This window comes from Fulmarus glacialis, unplaced genomic scaffold (assembly GCF_000690835.1).
Source record: "Fulmarus glacialis isolate BGI_N327 unplaced genomic scaffold, ASM69083v1 scaffold15959, whole genome shotgun sequence".
NCBI classification, from domain to species: Eukaryota; Metazoa; Chordata; class Aves; order Procellariiformes; family Procellariidae; genus Fulmarus; species Fulmarus glacialis.
This window is the reverse complement of record NW_009234020.1, coordinates 24,036-44,330: the sequence shown is the minus strand read 5'-3', so window position 1 is coordinate 44,330 and position 20,295 is coordinate 24,036. Positions and strand designations below refer to the sequence as shown.

At 36.6% G+C, this 20,295-nt stretch overlaps 1 protein-coding gene across 1 annotated transcript in view; it reads left to right on the top strand.

Moving 5' to 3' along the window:
• Nucleotides 1-453: 453 nt before the first annotated feature.
• Nucleotides 454-20,295, top strand: part of NOL10 (nucleolar protein 10) — a gene marked incomplete at its 5' end in the record, with an annotated part of 43,228 nt that continues 23,386 nt past the window's right edge. The window contains 11 exons of the mRNA XM_009585526.1: nt 454-496; nt 1,293-1,391; nt 2,157-2,234; nt 4,053-4,090; nt 7,952-8,088; nt 8,851-8,916; nt 10,302-10,362; nt 10,873-10,958; nt 11,320-11,398; nt 12,633-12,782; nt 15,116-15,182. Of these exons, the coding sequence (XP_009583821.1) occupies nt 454-496; nt 1,293-1,391; nt 2,157-2,234; nt 4,053-4,090; nt 7,952-8,088; nt 8,851-8,916; nt 10,302-10,362; nt 10,873-10,958; nt 11,320-11,398; nt 12,633-12,782; nt 15,116-15,182 (904 nt within the window). The remainder of the gene's footprint in view (nt 497-1,292; nt 1,392-2,156; nt 2,235-4,052; nt 4,091-7,951; nt 8,089-8,850; nt 8,917-10,301; nt 10,363-10,872; nt 10,959-11,319; nt 11,399-12,632; nt 12,783-15,115; nt 15,183-20,295) is intronic.

Below are 20,295 nucleotides of genomic sequence, written 5' to 3'. Positions count from 1 at the left end.
CGGGCCCGGCCGCCCGCCTGGGCCGGGGGGGCTGCCCGCCGGTTCCTGTAGCAGGTGGCTTTAAACGCGTGTTGAACGCTGTGGGCCTGAGCTCCAGCCCGGGCCTGGCCAGAGCGGCTCCCGGGCTGCCCCTTCGCTCTATGCGCTTGTGTTGAGGGTGGGGATCGCTAAGTAAAACCAGCTATAAGTATTTTTTAAACTAAAAATGCAGTTTGAAGGCGTGCATCTCTAACTGTAGGTGTGTTATTCCACAGACCCTTAAAAAACACTCCTTTTTAAGTTTTCTTGACGTGAAATGGTTAAACTTACCAATGGAAATTTTAAAATAATCAAGAGAAAAAGAATTAATGGCCTAAATTTCTTATACTTTCAAATTGGATAAACTCTAAGTGATTCTGTGGTTCCTTTATGTGTAACAAGCTCAAGACTGATTTATGTATTTTCTTACAGTGGCTTTCAGACAGGAAGAAAAGAGCTTTACAGAAGAAAGATGTGGGTGAGTTTTCCCGTTACAGGGTCCTCAGTGATGCTTGGCTGCACAGACACAACATGCAAGTCCAGAGGGAGACACTTCACTAACTGATACAAGGAAGTTATGCGTAGCTCATGTTTTAAAAACTACGAAATTAAAGCTACAAATAGTTATGGTTAGAAGGCCATACTTCAACTCTCTATACAGCTTTATATAAATAGAATATTACCAATATTGCTTTACATTTCAGGCGTTAAATATTGGGGTTGTAGATTGTACAGAAATGTGGCGGATGGATTCCATCTATAGTTTATGATAAAGTCCAACTATAAACTCCTCTGTGTGTGTTATGCTCATCTTAAAGTGCAGAAATATCATAATTTTAGCCTAAACTTGTTATCCAAAATAAAATATGGCTATTTACATGCCATAAGAAGGCTTGTATAAAAACCTCAACCAGCTAAAACCGCATAGAGTTAACAGGAAGATGCAATATACTATGCAACATCTTAGTTGTGTAAAATGTGTGGTAAATATTTGCTACTACATTCTATAATAATTTGTTACATAGTACCACCCCAGAATAGGCGTTTATTTTGCGTGGAGGTAGCCTGCATCTCAGGGTTAAGAGACTGTATTAATCTGCTTATAACATGTGTTAATTATACTAAAAGATCTTTATATTTTAAAAGATCTTAAAAGGTATTCCTTATATTCAATTAATTCAACATGCTTCCTTAAGAAACCATTACAGTTTTTTGGGCTGATACAATAGTGGTACCTTTAAAAAATGATTTTATTTTATTTTATTTCTTTATAGATATCCGTAGAAGAATTGAACTTATTCAAGACTTTGAAATGCCCACAGTTAGCACAAAGATTAAGGTATCAAGAGATGGACAATATATTATGGCAGTTGGTGAGTTAACAAAGTGTCTTTCTGTAGCAAAGACCAAAAGTGCTGGAAAATCTTGATTGATAAGAGTTCATTTTTAAATGTAGCATTAAACAGAGTTTTGGAAGCTTAGTCTTAAGATACGATAGAGTGGCTGTCTTGGCAGTGGTGTTGTGAAACACTTCTTTTTAGAATACAGATGTTCTTAGAATCATAGAATCATAGAATGATCTGGATTGGAAGGGACCTTGAAGATCATCTAGTCCAACCTCCCTGCCACTGGGGGTTTATAATACAATTAAAAACTAAACTGTTTATAATACAGTTAAAACTAAGTTCTTAATTATTTTTATTGTGTGTAGATAAATTTGCTTTAAATAACTTCTGAACATCATTGAGTATTTTTTTAAAAGATGAAGGATAATGCTACATTTTGTAACTGTCAAAGCAGGATCCAAACATGAATACTTTAGTAGGCATTAATAGCATAAGGAGACTTGATCTTTCAGACTTACTGGAAGGTATTAAATTCTGGATGATGTATCTGGTAATCAGAAGAATCTACGTACGAATAGGTTGCTTTCAGGCACCAAAGACAAAAACCAGGCTATAACGTCATGTTTCTAAGAGACATGTTTTTCCAGTCACAGAGACTTTGGTAAGATCAAAATACTTATAGCTGAAATGCAGTAAAGCCTGTATATGTAAGACATTATATTTTAAAAAAAAAACGCTTTAATGTTATTTTTTTGTTTAATTTTTTTATTAAAGATCAAATTGTTCTTTCAGGAACTTATAAGCCAAGGATCCGCTGTTTTGATACCTATCAGTTATCCCAGAAATTTGAAAGATGCTTAGATTCTGAAGGTTAGTATAAGCTATGGCTGTTAGTACAAGATATCTTTCATGTATAATTCAGGTTGGACTCAAGTATAAATTTTCCTCCCTGTGCTGAGGGGACACAAGAATCTAGAGTAAAATGTCACTTAGTCTTTTTCTCTGTATTTTTGCCTTTTCCTCCTCCTTCAAAGTTCTTTCTTCTCTTGGAGCGGTGTGAGGAATGTAAGATTTACCAGTAAGCACGGGGCTCAGAGAGTGAATGTGGCTGAAGGCTGCGCTCTGTTTGGGGAATGCTGTGGGGGTACAATGGCTGGGTAGCTGTCAGTTCTTCCTTCTTCCCTCTTCGGTGAAGCAGTAAGATAGGAGAACGCACCGTGGTTGCACCATTGTTACTGAAATGAGTTCTCACTGTTTTCCCACTGGAGCCCAAGCTCAGCAGGTGAGTTACAGGGTAAAGAGAATTCCCTGAGAGTGGTTGTGTTTGTTTGTTTGTTTTCTTGGAAGCAAGGTACTTAGGGATAGATGGTAGCATAGCCAAAGCCCTAATTACACCTTGTTTGCTGCTAATTTGGAGGGAGAACAGCTATGGTGAGGAAAGCAAGGAGCCATCTAGGCAATGGGGAAGGGAGCATCTGCTGGCAGTTAGACTAGGGGAGGAGGTCAGAGCTGCTGTGGCTCTGATTTTTAGGGTGGATAGATTTGAGGAATGGTGCGTAAGTTTTTTTTGCTTTGGTTTGTGGGTTTTGTTTTTTTTTTTTTTAGAAGACTGATGGCTGAAAACTGGGATACGGGGGTGACCAAACCAATGAGGGAATGAGCATAGGGTGGCAGAAATCATTACGGAAGAATGAAACTCGTCTAACTGTGATGTGTGTGAAAGTGATGTGAAAAATAAAAACTGAGGACTACTGAATTAGGTCAGGAAAAGGTGATTAGAGCATGGTAGTGTTTCTTTACCTTGAGCCTCAGGACTACAAGGAGTCATGTAGGGTGAAGGGACAGTGCTGCAACATGGTAAGAGGGGAGATGGTAGGTGTAGGAGTTCAGAGAGGCTGGGGAGAGGAAGGTATGGCAAGAGTGAGACCCGATTTAAAAGAGTGGGAGTCATTGCAATAGTAAATGCTTGCTGGTAATTAGAGCTTAAAATAATTTTTTTTGAACTGGCATCTTACTAGACTGCAGAAGTATGTTTAATTTGAAATGTAGCATAGAGTCACTTCAGGTAACTTTAAATGAGCTACCTCATTTAAATGGAACCAATTTAGCTGAAGCAGCTACTCCCTAATGTTCCCAACCCAGCTCATTTAAAACTAGGCAAAGTTCAATACATTGCGGTGTTCAGCATGGATAGTAGCTTTCAAATTTGTGATTTTTTTTGAGCCTTAAAACTTCTTCTGCGGAAGTGCTTACCCCTTAGAAAGATCACATGTGCAGGTTTGTGCGTAGTATATCCAAACTCGTGTCATTTTTTATCATCTTTGATGGATTACCAAAGGTCCATGGACCACACGCTCACTGAAAACCATTTGATTAGACCTTCCCTGAGCCAATAAATACATAGTTGAGGATTGTGTTGAGGAACGTGTCAAGTATACAAGAACGATAAAAAGATTACAAGATGCTTCATAAGTTTCTAAAGTTTTAGAAAACTACTTACTATTTTGCAAATAAAGTTATATAATTAAAGATTTTATCACAATGACTGTATTATGCATTGACACCTGTGGGGAATACTTATATGACTAAAGGTTAGCATGAGTGTAAATGTTTTCAGGATTTATGCCAATGTTTGCAAATAAGTTTTCTTACTTAGTTAACTTAAAATTCTCTTGCTCTCTCCTCTAGTGGTTACGTTTGAGATTTTATCAGATGATTACTCAAAGGTATGTGTAATGTTTTCAATGTATAAATGAAAAAATTGTTTAATATGTATATTAAAATGCATTTTCATATATAGTAAAGGCAGTCAATCAACACAACTTTTGGAACAGAAAAGTTTTTTTAGAAAAACAAACAGGATAAACATTTTTTGTACCTTCAAAATGTTGTTTGTTTTCTTTGTCTCTTCGTATTATAATTTGCCTTACCACTTTTAAAGTCTTTTGTCTGTAGTACAGAAAAACTTCAAATAATGATCTATCCTACGAACAAAATAATGTGAAAAATGGACTTAGTTATTATTTCTAGTGTAACATTTAGTCACAATCCCTTGTGATGAGTGATACACAGATACACCATTTTTGAGAAGTGGGATTAAGCTAGTAGCTTGATTTGTCAGTGGTGTTGTAGCCATGATGATAATAAGCATATGAATAAGGCAAAAATTGTGGAGAGTAGTTGGTGGTGTTTTTTTTTTGTTTTTTTTTTTTTTTTAATGAAGTGCTGTACCTGGAGGAAACAGTTGAGTTCTTAGGACCATCAGCCCTTTTTCAGGCACAATACAGTGACAATTCTGTTTAACACCTAGAGAAGTGTGTATGTGCTTGAAAGTTCATCTGTTTTCTCCAGCTGCAGCAGTTGGTGTAATAAAAGATGTTAGCTCTTTCTGTAAACTTTGCTTTGTTGATTCATCAAGATGTTATGTTCCAAATTAAATATGAAATTTAAGCATATAATTTTGCTGATTTCATTAGGACAAGCCTTTTTTTTTGTTTTGTTTTGGGTTTTTTTGGGTTTTTTAAGGGTTTCTTTTAATAGTTTTTTTTCTGAGAAGAAACCTTAACACTTCTGGTACAGGTTTGTTTTAATAACTATTTCTATTTGATCAGAGACATTATCATCTAGCCTTCTAGCTTTAGTCTTTTAAGAATTTAGTCTTTTAAAAATTTTTTCCAAGAACGTGCGTGAATTCAAGTAGCAGAAGAAGGTGACTGTTATAGTAGAGAAGCCTCCAACTTGTCTGCAGGACAATGTTTCTGGTTGTAGAGACCAAACAGTTATTTGGGAGACTGAGGAACACATTGTGTTCGTAAATATGTTTCTGACTGGTTACAAACAGTGAGGCTTGTGTGTGTTTTCAGCTGAAATTGCTATTATATTCCAGACTGAAGCCCTACTTTCACAACTTAATACAACCTTATTTTCAACTTTATTTTCCTAAGACTTACCAAATCATTATAAAGAAAACTAATTTCAGGTAGCTGTCATGATGTTTTGAACATGTTAGAAAGAGGGAACAATATTTGAGAAATTACACTTGAAATGCTTAAAATTGATTGGAAGGAGACCTTCAGATGTCATTTAATGCTTGAACAGGACTGTCAAAAACTGCAAGCTTGGAGGTGCCACAAATTCACTGAAGAAATTGTTGCAATACCTCGTCATAAAGAATTTTTCCTTCCTGTCCAACCTGACTGGGATAATCTGAAATTTTCACTGTTGTAACTGCAAAGAGTTTGACTCTCATCATTTTTGTAACTGCACTTCAGTTGCTGGCTGCTACTAGGTTGTCTTACAGGATGCTCTTTGCCTGACTAAACAAGCTAAGATTCTTCCAACCTTTCTTTGTACGTTTTGTGTTCTGCCCCTTGTCTGTCTTGGTAGCCCTCTTGATGCTCTCAACATCCCTTTTGAATTGGGAGGCCCAACACTAGACACACTGCCTCATGCTTTAGTAGCACAGGGAAAATAGCTTCTCTCCAGTCTGCTCCTGCTATCCTTGTAAGGTCGCCTTTTGAGGCTTATTTGCATTTTCACAGTGAGAGCATGCTGTTGCTTTCATTCATACTGGTATCCATATGGCCAGTTACACTTCTGTGCTCTCCTAAGTTTTAGACTTAAAAGTTTTAGACTTGGACTAAGTTTCAGACTTAGGAGAGAGTGACGTTTTTTTCCACAGCCTTTGCAAAAAAACATGTATTTCTGCTTAGTATTTTTGCCACACACTGGTAGCTATGCTTTTGCTACCCTGAGGTTGTAGTGACAGAAATTTAGTATGAAGGAAAGACAAACATGATTTACAGTATCACAGATATTACAGTGTCTCCACTGCTAATGAAAAAGGACACAAATATTTTAAAGTCCAATATTGTAGAATTTTATCTTAAAATAATTATTGAACATTATTAGCAGAATATTTGGTTGCTTTTGGCAACTATCAAAAACTTTCTAAAAACTTTTTGGAGGTAGAGTGGGTGAGAAGAAAATTCACTTTTCCCACTGAAAGCAAACTGCATCTTCTCTCTTGCTGGTAACAGGTTTTTGATGGCTTACTGGTAGTGAATTAAGAGAATGTGATACTGATATTTTTAAATTAAATACAGTTTAATTTTGTGTTCTTCTCATAGTTTATTTAGCTTCTGTACTGTATGAAGATGCAGACATTTCTTCTTTTGCAGTGATGATAGAGAAAAGATTTGATCTGAGCATTGTTTCAAACAGATAAGTAAAGAGCTTTGCCTATAAACCTCCAGTTAAAAGCATAAAGGCATTAGGCACGCAAAGGATTGATTGGGATGTACATGAAAAACATCATTGTATAACATCAACTGTGCAGCTGCATCTGTAATCTCGTATGAAATCGTAGTTACACTTCTGAAAGATGGTACTCTACTTGTCTTGGACCAAGATGAGCGAGTCCATGAATAAAAGTTGAAACACTAGGGTTTCTGATATCAGAAAAAGCATGAGCAAGACACAACTTAATGATAAATAGGCATGAAGTACTAGCTCAGGTCATTACTTTCTCCATGTCTCGTAAGGGAAGAATATACAGATATATAAGTAAAGATGACAGATTCAAAATAACTTTTGTACCTCACCTTTCCTGAGCTTCTCATCCTTATTTGCATTGCTAACAATGTAGTCCAGCAGTAGGAAATTTAAAATCTTCATTATCTATTACTTTTAGAAAATGCATGGACTACATATTCTAAACTAGCACTTTTCTAATCTAACCTAAATAGGGATGAGGCTCAGAGTCAAAAGTTAGCCTGTGATTATCCTATCATTTAATTGTTTGCATGCATCGTGATATGAATTTGGGCCAGGGCAACTGTGCCTGCATCAGACAGTGCCTGAGCATGGTTTGAGGTACAGCATGAGTGTAACAGATGGTGTGGATGATACTGTCTCCATTTGGAGCGGGAAGAATTCCTTCATATGGATATGTGTTGTGCCATGTTAACTTGCCATCGGGACTACAGGGGCAGGTTCTGGCCTATTTTATTTACTAGTATAGATCCAGCCTTCTAGTAATGCCTCCCCGTGGGCTCTTCCAGGGCTGAGATGTATGTATAAGTTTCAGAAAGAAACAATGTGGTTTTTCAGTTGGCAAACAACAAAAAAAAGCATAAAGGTCAAGGTTGGTGTCATTTATTGGAATGCTGCTGTGCATCAGGATGTATAGTATGTGTGCTTAGTACCTATGAACATATTGGTGCCTGCATGGCATTGTACCTGGAAGAAATTATTAGCTCTGGTGTCTGAAAGAGGTACAGATGTTAATTTTGGTGCAGGGTGACACCGAGATGACTATACTGCTTCTGATTGCAGAGTCACTTTCAGGGTATCGCATATACTCTTGTGAATATTCATTTAATCTTTATTAATAAAGCGCTTTGCTGTGGCTAGTGAGAATGATGAAGCACTACTCGATTCTATCATTTTAGTAGAAATGGTTTAAATGGGTTGTGATAAACCAGTGCGAGCCTGAAAAAAAAATCACTGGAGTTTGTGCTGTAAGACAAGTTGAGGAGATTTTTGTCTGCTTCTGTATGTTTCAGTTCTTTCTGTTTTATTTTCAGATTGTCTTCTTGCAGTGTGACAGGTTTGTGGAGTTTCATTCGCAACATGGCCATTACTACAGGACAAGAATACCAAAATTTGGTAGAGATTTCTCTTATCACTATCCATCGTGTGACCTGTATTTTGTAGGAGCAAGGTATTGATTAAGTGGATTATTTTGTTTCACTTTTGTTAGCAATGTTTTCCAAGAATAAAATTAATATGAAAATACCAGAAAAGTTAAAAATTAGAATAAGTGGCGATTCCTTCCAAATTAATAATGGAGACAGTTTGCGAATAGTGGAAAATGTGAGAAGACTAAGATTAATTCAGTTTCCTCTACTGTTTTAAGACTTTTTTTTCTTTGATTCTTAAACCAGGTACATCATGTATTTTCAAATTTGTTACAAAAATTGCAATTCAGTGTACTGTTTTAAAAAGTGGTTAGCATCTAAGTAAGGAAAATTAAATAACTTTTTCTATCCTGGTTGGTGTTTTGTTGCTGTTAAAGTGTGAGTCAAATCATGTAAAATAATTAATTGAGTTTGTGAGAAGATGTAGTAAAAATAAAATGAGGTCTTTAGGCTTTTCAAACAAAATAAGCAGCAATTCAAGATGTAATGTAAATCATAGGAAATTAAAAGATCTTAAGGAAGGGATCAATGCATCTTTTCCCTGGAAAAAGAGTAATTGGTAGGATATTGCAGTGTAATAAATACCTTTGGTGAACATGCACGTTTTTCTCTGTTTTTAACACTGAAGGATAGACGTGACTTATGTTTTAGAATGTGAAGTCTGAAAATTGTATATTTGGTAAAATTAGGCTGTCAGCAAGAATCTTTATAACTCCTCCTAACTTATAACAGTATGTTTCAGTATTTGTAAGGGAAAGGAGTAATTTTGGATTTTTTCTTTGTAGTTCTGAAGTATACAGGCTAAATCTGGAACAAGGAAGGTTTCTCAACTCCCTGCAAACTGACGCTTCGTAAGTTATCTGTAATGCATGACGTCTGTCTGTCTTCTTTCCACCAGGTGGAAGCAAACTACTAGCATGCTCACCATCAGTACTGTATCTGAATACTGCCCAAACGCATTGTAGAGTTGAAAAGGAACATATGCCGAGCCTGAGCCTCATTTTATTTTATGTTCTGTAATTCTTTGTTCAGTTTTTATGTTTTAATTGAGTTTTCTTTTGTGGATATTTTAAAATTGCTTAATACAGACTTGTAGTAGGTATTATATAACTTGATCTTAAGAGCATTTCATTAAAACTTTGCCATTATTGCTCAATTTAGCCATCATATAGAGATCTACCCACAGGGTATGTACTTTCCCAGGCATGTCTTTGTCCTTCTGCTCTTGGAGTAGCCCAAAGAGAATTTTTATATCTCCAGCGTGTGTCGGATTCTTTTGAAAACCTTACCAGAACAGGAGCTGGGCTTCTTTTATGTGGGGAGAGGCAGATGAGAAGAACAGACTTGACTAGATAAAGCAGCTAGTTGGTGGGCAACAGCTGGTGCTCAGTGGGTAGGGTAGTTTAATGGACGAAGGAATATTTGGGCAGGCATAATTACAGAAACTAAGCCTAAGGGTCTTGTGTAAAATCTGAATGAAGGAGATGAGACTTGAAGTTGTGAGAAGGTTGTGAGGGTAGGGGAATTGGATGAGTTACAGAATTAGAGGTGGAGGTCTTTGAATGAAAGACATTAGAAGGCACCAGGATGAGTGGTATAAAGAGAAATATTTGTACTTCGAAAGAATTGTTGGAGAAATACAGGGCTCCTGGGTGCCCTGTTGAGAAACAGGATACTTGGCGGAGGGAAAAGAAGACAGGCCATTCATCAGAACATAAGTAATCAGGAATACCTTTTGACATAATTGAGTTGTTTCAGAATATAGTAGAGCAGAGTGATAAGGAAAGGCTTGGTGGTAGGTGGTGGGTATGGGCAGAGAAACAGAATCATTCAGGTTGGAAAGAACCTCAGAGCCCAGCCTCCTGCTCAAGGCATGGTCACACTGAATTCAGATGAATTTTCCCAGGGGGTCTTGAAAACTCCAAGGATGGAAATTCCACAGCCTCTGTGGGCAATCCGTTCCAGTGCTTAATTATCTGCATGGCATAAAAATATTACCCTTGCATCCAGTTGGAACCTTACCTGTTCCAAGTAATCAGCACTGTCTCTGATGGTTCCAAATTCTTGGTAAGCTCCTCTTAAGTATGGGAAGCTGCTATTAGGTGGCCATCTGTCCCTCCCTCCAGCTTTTGTTTTCCAGGATGAGCAATAGCGTATGTGATTACAGAAATCTTTTTAGTTGTTCATGTGTTAAGTTATTCTGAGGTCATTAAACTTGCTCCTTTTTCTGTTGTAGAGAGAGTAATGTCTGTGACATAAATCCTGTACACTTCTTGTTTGCTATGGGGACGGCTGAGGTAAATGTTTGCATTCCTTTTATAAAAAGGGCAGTAGCATTTGTTTCTTTTTTATATTAGTTTGCATGAGGATAAGAAGAAATCATGATAGGAACCTAATTAATTAATTTGATCTCATTTGCTATATTAAGTATAGATCTGTTAAACAAGATGACTTTTTAGAGCATAATGCAGATACAATTTCTGAGCTACGTGGTTGCTGAGATACTTGAGATTTTGCAGATGAGAGAAAAAATGTTATCTTGCTTTACAATACAGCCATCTGTAGAAATTAGCTAGCATGTGTACCCTATTAATCTTTGGAAATTTAGCGTTAATGATTTTCATTCAGGTCACATTTTTTAAAAATGTAAATGAAACATGTGGAGCTTGTATGCCATTATTAGAACAACTCATGTCAACCTAGGAAATTTGATTAATTATTCATAGATGATATAATTTTATTGAAACGTTTTCTGAATACCAGACATCTGTCGCATAAGCTTGAAATGTATTTTCTAAACTGTTTAGGGTAAAGTGGAATGCTGGGATCCTAGAACTAGAAATCGAGTTGGGCTGTTGGACTGTGCTTTAAGTAGTGTGACAGCAGATACAGAGTGAGTAAAGGCTACCTTTTCAGAGTGTGTTCTTCTGTCTTTTCAGAAGTTTTGCTTTTAGAAACAAATCCCACTTTGCATTAAAATGACCAGCCCATGGTCTTTTCTTCTCATTGCTAGCGTGAATAAATGTTTTTCTTAGTCATAAATGAGTCTCTTAGTTATTGATCTGAGTAGTAGTGGCTAATTTTCTATACAACCGCAAGTTGTGAATGTAAACAATACAGCTTTTTGAAGTAGTATTTCTGAGTGATATCTGTAAATTAATTTACATTCATTATCTTAGCTATTTTTAACATTGAAAAAATCATTTGCAGCCTTTATTGAAAGAATGTCTAACTGTAAGCATTGTGCTTTGCAGGATAGATGGTTTACCATCCATTTCAGCCCTGAAATTTGATGGAGCTTTGAATATGGCTGTTGGAACATCTACTGGGCAGGTAGACTTAACTTCATCTACAACAGCTCTTAGGAGATCCTGTTCTTGCAACTGCCAGTCCAGGTCTATCATACATTGAGTGCACTTATTGTAATGTAAATATATATTAATAAAAGTATTTATTAGAGCATAAATTACATGTATAGAGTAGTGATAGTCATTCTTAAACGGCGAATTAATTTTGTCAAATGGTCTTGCTCTTCAGAATACTATAGGGACCGCTTAAAATTGTTACAACCTACATACTATATAACTTAAAATTCTGCAGTTTTCTTATGACTTAAGAGTCAAGTATGCGGGGAAGTTGCTGCTTTTTGGGACTCTTATCAGTACCATCTCAATGCAACATATATGCTGTCCCTTACCTTGATGGTGGCTAATGAAGTGGAAGTAATTGTCTTTCAACTATTGTTTTTACTGTCTTATCTTTCTAAAAGGGATCATTTAGATTCCTTTATTCATTGTTGCTATCATATTTGTAAAGTGGAGTATGGGAATTTTTTTCTGCCTTCATCAGTATTTTCGTGGGTTTAGAAAACTAGCTTTTTCAAGAGCAGATACGTATGCAAGAGTCGTATTTGTGATGATGTTAGTATACATGTCAGGCAAGTTTTATTGGAGATTATATTTTTTATTAAACAAAGTGATAATATTTTTTTTCCCCAAAATTATTAGTATTCACACTTTGCGTGTGAAAGATTTAAGGTCTTTCTCAAGTTCCATAGGAAACTTTGGAGATAAAAATGCAGGTTTCTGGAAGACAGGGCCTGTACTCTCTACTTTCCTTAAAATAAAAAATTACATTCTGTAATGTTTCACTGAGTGAAAGTGATACTCACTGAATGTGGAAGGGAGTCTGAAAATTTAAATCTTGTAAGAACAGCACAAGAATCTGAAAGTGAAATATTAGTAATTAAGAAATACTAAGAGCCTTGAAAAACGGTTCATTTTTTCCATAGAAATTAAAAAGACTTTAGAAAGATGGTGAGCTCTTAAATTTTCTCTTAATTTTTCTAGACTGAAGCATTCTTACATTAAAATGTATTGTCAGAATAAACTGGGCTCACTTAATAAGCTGTTTTCAGAATTTAAAAGAATTTCTTTTACAGAAATCGTGTTCATGTATTTAAGTAAAAAATCTCAAGTTTAGTTAAATCTTTAGTGAAGATCTGGTGTGCATGACTTCCTCTTGATCTTACAATATTGTAAGTTTAATCTGTCTCTTATTCTTCAAGGTTTTGTTGTATGATCTCCGATCTAGTAATCCATTAATAGTCAAAGATCACCACTATGGCTTGCCTATTAAGTCAATTCAGTTTCAGCGTCAGTTGGATTTAATTATCTCTGCAGATTCTCGAATCATAAAAATGTGGAACAAAGATACGGTAAGTGTTTTTATGTTACTGCATTCAGATTTTTTAATTTTTATTTTCTTTTTTTTTTCATGCAACTTGAATAACAAAGCTGAAATTCAGTGTAGGAAGTTGGGTTTTTAATGTGTCCTAATTTACATAGCATTTTGTCCTGTCTGACTAAATAAACCAACATCTGGGAAGGTATTCAACAGCCTGTCAGGGATAAAGATGGAGTCTTAGGGGTTTTTTTAGCTGTTTGTACATGTCTGCCTAAGATGCTTCTTTCAGTAGAAGGATTTAAACATAAAAAGTAGTATCTTAGCCATTGCCCTGGTTTGTGTATTTCTCACAGTGTGCTTGAACACATCCAGTTATGATTTTTCATCAGAGAAAACATGGTTATTCCAATTCCCTGCTCAAAGAAGGGCTAACTTCAAAGGTAGATCAGTTAGTTTATGACCTATTAAAATCAGGTACTGCTTATTTTCACAGAAACCTATTTGCATATTGAAGCAGATACACGTTGTTATTTAGATCTAACATAGTACTATGCTGTATTAATGGATAATGTTGCAATAGGCAGCATCTCTATCCCTGCCTTTTGCACCTCTAAGTGAAGTTGAAATCTCTTAAGTTTTGTAAGACTTTCTTTCATTACATTGTGCTGTTCTTTTTCTTATCTTTCTGTCAATGCAGCTTGCACAAAATATGTTACCCCATAGAATCATAGTGATAGTACTGTAGCTTGGTTTGGTTTGAGGGGCTATCTTTATTCACTGTATTCCTTCTAAAAAGCATGCTCCATCTATGCTTTTCGAGCTTTGTAATGAAACATATCAAGAGCAGTTATAGTAGTTTAGAGGCACTTTTTTCTGACTATTTCAGGCAGTCATTTCTCTATTTTGTGCTTCTTCGTGAACTTTCAACAGCCTCTTTTATTTTTTCTGTGATCGCAAGCAGTTTTTTGTAAGCTCCTCTGCAGTTACTTTTTATTGTTTAAAAGAGCAAATAAATTAATTGGTTATTATTTAAAACATCTGCAGTGGCCTCTCTCCATTTTTCCTAGGTATATATATTTCCCTCATTGAGAATGAAACACTGTAAGGTTTGTCAGGTGGCTTCTGCAGTGGGAAAAGGGAGGGTTTCTTACTGCTGGAAGGCGAAGATAGCTTTGGACTCTTTCCTAGAGTATGTTCCAGCTGGCTCCACCTCTCCCAGATGTTGGTTCCTGACTATCTCTGGCTGGGAATCAACTGCAGAGGCAGACTGCGGGGTGGAGAGCATATGGCTTTGATACCAGAATAGCCCCATGCTGAGACGTGCCTTGGGGTGGGGAGCATGAGGCTTTTGTCTGCTAAGACCGGGGTGGGGGAGGACTCTTATTAATCATCGGGGAGAGACCAGAGGTGGGTGGGGTAACAGCATGTGACTGGGAGGGAAAGGAAGGGCCCAGAAAGGTAGGTGGGATTGCTGCAGGCAAAGAAAAAAGAGGAATAGGATCAAAATTTGCTCTGTTCCTGTCCCTCATTTAGAACCGTGTAGGCATGTACTCTCATGCTTCAGATTATGTGGCCCAGTTCTTAGAGACTCTTCCTTTACTGGCTGTCTTGTGTGTTGGCTTATAAGAGCACCTGTATTTTGTCTGGATTTTTCAGACTCTGTTCCAATTCTCACTTTTTTTTAAAAATGTTGCTTCCTGCTTTTACCTTTTTCTTAAATAACCTTTGTAACTTCAATTCTGATCTAAGCTAGACACCACTGGATGCTTTTACTACTTTTATTTTATATTTAGACCTCTTTAATACTGAGTTTATAAATTACAGATAAAGTGCTGAGCTGTATTTCATTTTATGTAGACATGAGCAGGGTGGAGGAACCAAGCTCCAGAATCAAATTCCACTCCCAATCCATCATTTCAGCTAATGATACTTACCAAAATAAAATGATTTAAAACTACCACATTCAGACTTGAACAAAAGGAGGGCTACACTGGCAATGTGCCAGGAACTTATGGACCTCACCCCCACTTTTGCATAAAATAAAATAAAGCAGATCTGACACACATAGCTCACACTTCTGTGTTGAAAATGAGAAATCAGAAGTGCCACTGTACATTGCTGTGTCTTCAATAACCGGTAGGCTACACTTCCTTATAAGAGATAGGATCAGAGACAAAATACAATATTGAGTTCCTTGTGTTATGTTCAGATACTTTAATATTTTATTGTTCTGCAAAATCTGTTCCATCTTTATTCCATCATATTTCTTAGCTTCTATAATGGCTGTTCTTAATGTTTGGATTTACTAAATTTAATGATATTGTTTGGCGTTCTTTATAATATATTTTCTTCCTACAATTTCAGGGGAAGATATTTACTTCAATGGAGCCAGAATATGATATCAATGATGTCTGCCTGTATCCAAATTCAGGTACATTAGATACATTAATGTCTTAGTAAGTTCAAAAGGGAAAGCTTGTGTTAACCCAAGCTGTGGTCTTTTTTTCTGTTTAGGTGATGTGAACTAGGTCCACTTTCCTCCTTATGACAGAGCTAGGAAAAAATGGTTACTTGTCAGTTAGTGTCATTGTTTCCTCTGCATCTGTATTAAATCGGAGCCTCTTTGCAGTTAGGAGCTGCTGTGCTGTCTATTGAGTGATTGACCTCTTTTGCCCTTTCAAAAGTCCTCCGTTTCATAAGAATAGGAATTTTGGCCTTTTGTCTCTGCTAAGTCCCAGATGAGTTAGAGCTTGCTTTCTAGAGCTAGGAAAAATCTCTTTACAGCAAGTTTACAAATTTTTACAAGTGTTTACAACTCTTTGATCTTTTAGATATAGCACTTATTGTGCCCTCCCTGAGATTGAATACTTTGGTTTTAAGTGCACAGATTTGCATGCTTTTTATGACTGTTTTCAGATTTGCTGTGTCTCATCACGTTATGTTTAGAGGTCGAAACTGAAGGTCACTTTTAACCAAAGTTTCCAGATCCTACCTTAGCAGTAAAAATATTTTACAAAATGGTGCTTGTGTGTGCACATGCTTTGGCTGTACCTCAGATTGCAAGTGGCCTTAATTTTCCCTGCTTGATCCGAGTTGCTTAGTTCTTAACTAGTATGTGACACCTACTTCCTTTTTAGAAGGCAGTACTGAAAAAGACGAAATAAAAATTAGGGCCGCTAGGATGGCACAGGACAAGATTCTTGATCCAGAGAATGCCTATGTTGCAAACTCTGCTATTTTCATTTTAGAGAGAGGTAGCAGTGAAGACAGAGTGACTTGGACTTTGATTCATACTAGCAGCTCAAATTCAAGATTGTAGATAAGTGAGTTTGAGATTTCTAACGAGTTAAAACTTATCTCGTCTTTTCTGCCAACTTCAGTTAAGAATGTGTCCTTTTTTTTTTTTTTTTTTTTTTTTTGTAAGCTGAGCAGTTAAATACTGATCCCTACTGAGATGGTAGGCATTTTTTACCTTATGCAGCAGCAAAACTGTAATGGTCTGCAGGACTTTGCTGATGAAAATATTAACTCGCTTCCATGCTGCTCAGGTTTAGCCCCCTCTGAAACAGACTGGTGTTTTGCTACTTAGGAATTGGGCTAGGTTTTTCTGCGCCCTCAAAAAGGCATCAATACCATTTTTATTTGTGTTCCATGTATTTGTTTTTCCCAGATCAAAGTGCCAGAAATAATGCAAGCAAAGACTTAAAGCCTGCCAAAACAGGGACTTTATGGCATGGCGCTGAGGGTACATCTCGTGTGCCCTCGTTGTTTGTGTGAGTTCCTTTTGGGATATCTGAGAATAACTGTATGGTAAAAGTGTGGCCTGTGCCACATGGTCTTCTCTCATCCATAGTGGCTACAGAGGGAGGTCATTGGAGTGAATTATCTTTAGCATTTCATCCAGGTTTCACCTTTGAGCTTACTGATTTTATCCAAAAGAGAACCCAGGAGTGAATTAACATCCATGCAGCGTTGATAATGAAGGGCTCATGACAGGGAGTGAAACAGAAGTAAGTTACTTGACAGTGTAGAATCTTAGTGTAATTTAGGTTGGAAGGGACCTCTGGGGGTTGTATATTTCCTGCTCAAAGCAGGGCCAAACTTGAAGTTGGCTCCAACTTCGAAGCCTGATCAGGTTGCTTAGGTTATAACCAGTCAAGTTTGAATATCTACAAGGATGGATGTTAGTCAACTATAGATGCTCTATAGCCTCTCTGGTATGTAGACATGCCTTAAGTGCTTTGCAGAAAGAATTTTGTAGCGCAAAGAATTGAAGGCACATATCTCCCTAATGTTGCTTATTGGACATTACTTTTTCATGTGTCTGTGGTACGGATTGTGCATTCCAGTCCTGTGTCCCGCATCTCCTCCTTAAGTCAGTTCTGCTTTTCTTACTGTTCTTTCTTCAACCATGTCTGTTAGAGGAGCAGGTTGATGTCTTTTGGTAAGAACTGTTGTGGGATGAAAACTAGGTTGTATTTTATAATCATATGGAAGACAGAGGGGAAAACTAGAACACGTTGCAGTGAAAATTAAGAGACTTAAGGTAGGAAGTGGTGCATTGCATGTTTGTCATAAATACTGTTGCTGCAGAATTTAAGATGCCTAGCACCACCTCGTGCTCATTCAGAATTTAAAGAATAATTATGTTTGAGTATCTGAAAATAAGGAAATACTTTCAGTAATAGGAACTTGCAGTTGTGGAGAGCTGGAAATACAACATAATTTAAGTATCCGTATGACTATGGCTCAGTGTCACTGGTGCCCCAGCATTCTCAGAGCACCCCTGGATGTTTGTGAAGCCAGCATGGCACAGGAAGCCCAAGAGATACTTGCCTAGCTTGTGCTCTAACAGTTTGTGTGACACTGCTGCTCAGAAAGCCCATGTCCTAATCTCACCCTTATGGTCTCATATTCGCTTGAAACAGCTGTGCAGTTCATCATTGCATGGAAGGAAACGCTTTTGTATTTTATTTCACTGATGTGGGTCAAAATTCAGAATTTGTTTCATACACTTACACGTTTTGTTTCAAATTGAAGAGAACAATTTCAGAAATGTCATGAACCAGAAGTCACTGAATCTACATTTAGAATGCTTTTGTTTGGGGAAAATTGTTGTCTAGTATGTCTAGACATTTTACTTTTTCATTTTATATTTATAATTTTATTACAATAGTTGTAAACAAGTTTTGTTTTAAAACCACAGAAGGTAGCTGATACTTTGTATTAATTGCAGCCCTATTTTACATCAAAATGTCTGCTGCATGTGCAGTAATGAAATAATTTTAACACTGCATTGTCACAATTATGAAAAAAGTAAAAAAAAAAAAAAAAAGACTTGGCAAAGTGAAACTACGCTGTAACATTCTGAAATATTTATGGTAAACTGTGGATCAGGATAATGTGAATTATGCTTTTTCAGTAGTTTTGTGGGAGTTTTGTTGTAGTTGGGTTTTTTTAATTAAATTATTTTACCAACCAGCTTCAGTACTACTACCTTTCATGGGAAGCAAACCCTTGTGTATCTTTGACCAAACTACATGGTGACAAACTTTAGTGGATCTCTTAAATTAGTTATGAATCTGTTTTCTCTGATCACACATGCACAGAATGGGGCTAGGGGAAAAAAGGTTTACCAGTTACTGAGTAGCCTTGACTCAGCTTCAGTTAAGTTGTACAATATAAATGAAACTCAGCAGCATCTTCAGTGTATAGAAATTTGTGCCTCATTTGTTTCAATTATTGTAAATTTTTTTTTTTAAGTAAAAAATTTGCTTTTTCTGAAGCTGCTTCTCCCATTTAACACTGCTTCATACTCATGTTTTCATTCCTTTAAATTGATGATACTGTATTGTAGACCACTTTCCAAAGATGGTTTTATTAGAACTTTTTCTCTGAAAAAAGAGTTCTCATTTCTTTCCCTTTTAAAGTGATCAGGCTAGGCTGCTGTGTAGTTTGTTAGGGTGTGGTCTCTCTTCCCATAAAAAGTGGTTAAAACTAACAAGCTGAAACAATGAAAACGCGCGGAGTAGACTTCTCCTTTCACAGAGTTGTTCCTTTTTTTTTATTCTTTTATTTCCCCCGTAGTATACGCCCATGTATACTGTTCCAAAGTCTGTTTTTTCCCTCCTTTAATTATTGGTGGAAGACTCTCAAAGAGGAGGTTTTCCCTTTACTGTCATCTTTGAAGCACCTGCAGAATTAATTTCTATCCTTTTATCTCTAGTGATTCATATTCAGTCAACAGAGAAATGCTTTGTCTCCTGAAATAGTAATGAGCATGCTGATATGTTAAGGGAGTGTGTAATCTATATACTATAGTATATACATGTAGTACATTTTGTGTGTGTGTGTATATATGTATATATACTACAAATTCTTGCTTTTTCCTTAAATTGCCTGCAAACTTTTCCAGGTATGGTTTTTAGCCTCAGTTTGCTGACTAAGCTTTCACAAATTCCTTGCTTTGCCAGGAAAGCAAGCCCCCTTTTTTCTGACATTGTAAGTCCAGCTGCATTGTGTATTTTTAATGAAAGGATTAGGTAGGAAGGATTACTCCACCCATGTTAATTGCGTTCCTCTAGTTGGGTGTAAATTATATTTCTACCCTCTGGGTGTGTAGTAATTGACCCAATTATTCATAGTCTCAGTGGCATATGTTACATTACTTTTAGATCAGAATGTTATCTAACTTGATTGCTCTTTTCTTCATATTCCATCTCTTGTGTTACCTGGTGATGAGCTATGTTGGAAAGACAAAATTGAGATAAATGTAAAGGTATATGCCAAATGTCCTTATTACTCCCTTACATAGAAGGAAATTGAGAGTATTTCTCATTTTGAACTTAAATGAAGTTGTGTGGCAGTTGGAGATTTTCCATGGATTTTAATATTTCTACAGTAATTTTTTGATATTCAGAGTATTTGCAACCCTTATTCACAGTGTTTCTTAGGTATATTCATAGGTATTTCAAATTTTACATTTGCCCTGGTTGGCTAACATCACTAATATTACTATATTTGAAGCCACAATATCCTGTCTCTCATTTTGTGTTGACAAGCTACTGTTGTGCTGATTTCCCAAGATGAAATAACGAATAAAGTTGTAAACATGATTTATGACTTTGTTTAGACTATAGGTGTGTGTTTAAAAACAAAGCAAAACAAAAAACCAAAACCCCCTTGTATTAACAATACAAGTTTATGCCCAAGGTAGGTTTTAAGTGCAATACTAACTGGATTTGTTCTAAACAGTATTATGGGAAGCACTATTTAAATTTGTTATGAAAATTGGCAGCCTGTGGTTGTCAGGACTTAGCGTTGCTTGATGGTGCTGAACAGTTGTAAGATAGAGGACAAACAGTGATGAATATGTAGGAAACGAAGCTTCATTAATTGTGCATCTATCAGACCTTTCTTTCCTTAGCATTTGACGCAACAATTTATTATGGGTCCCAATTAGCTGTTCCATTGCAGGCCGAGAATATGTACTGTATGAGCTACAGGTAATGTGCTTTCACCCCGCCTCCCCTAACCCATGAAGG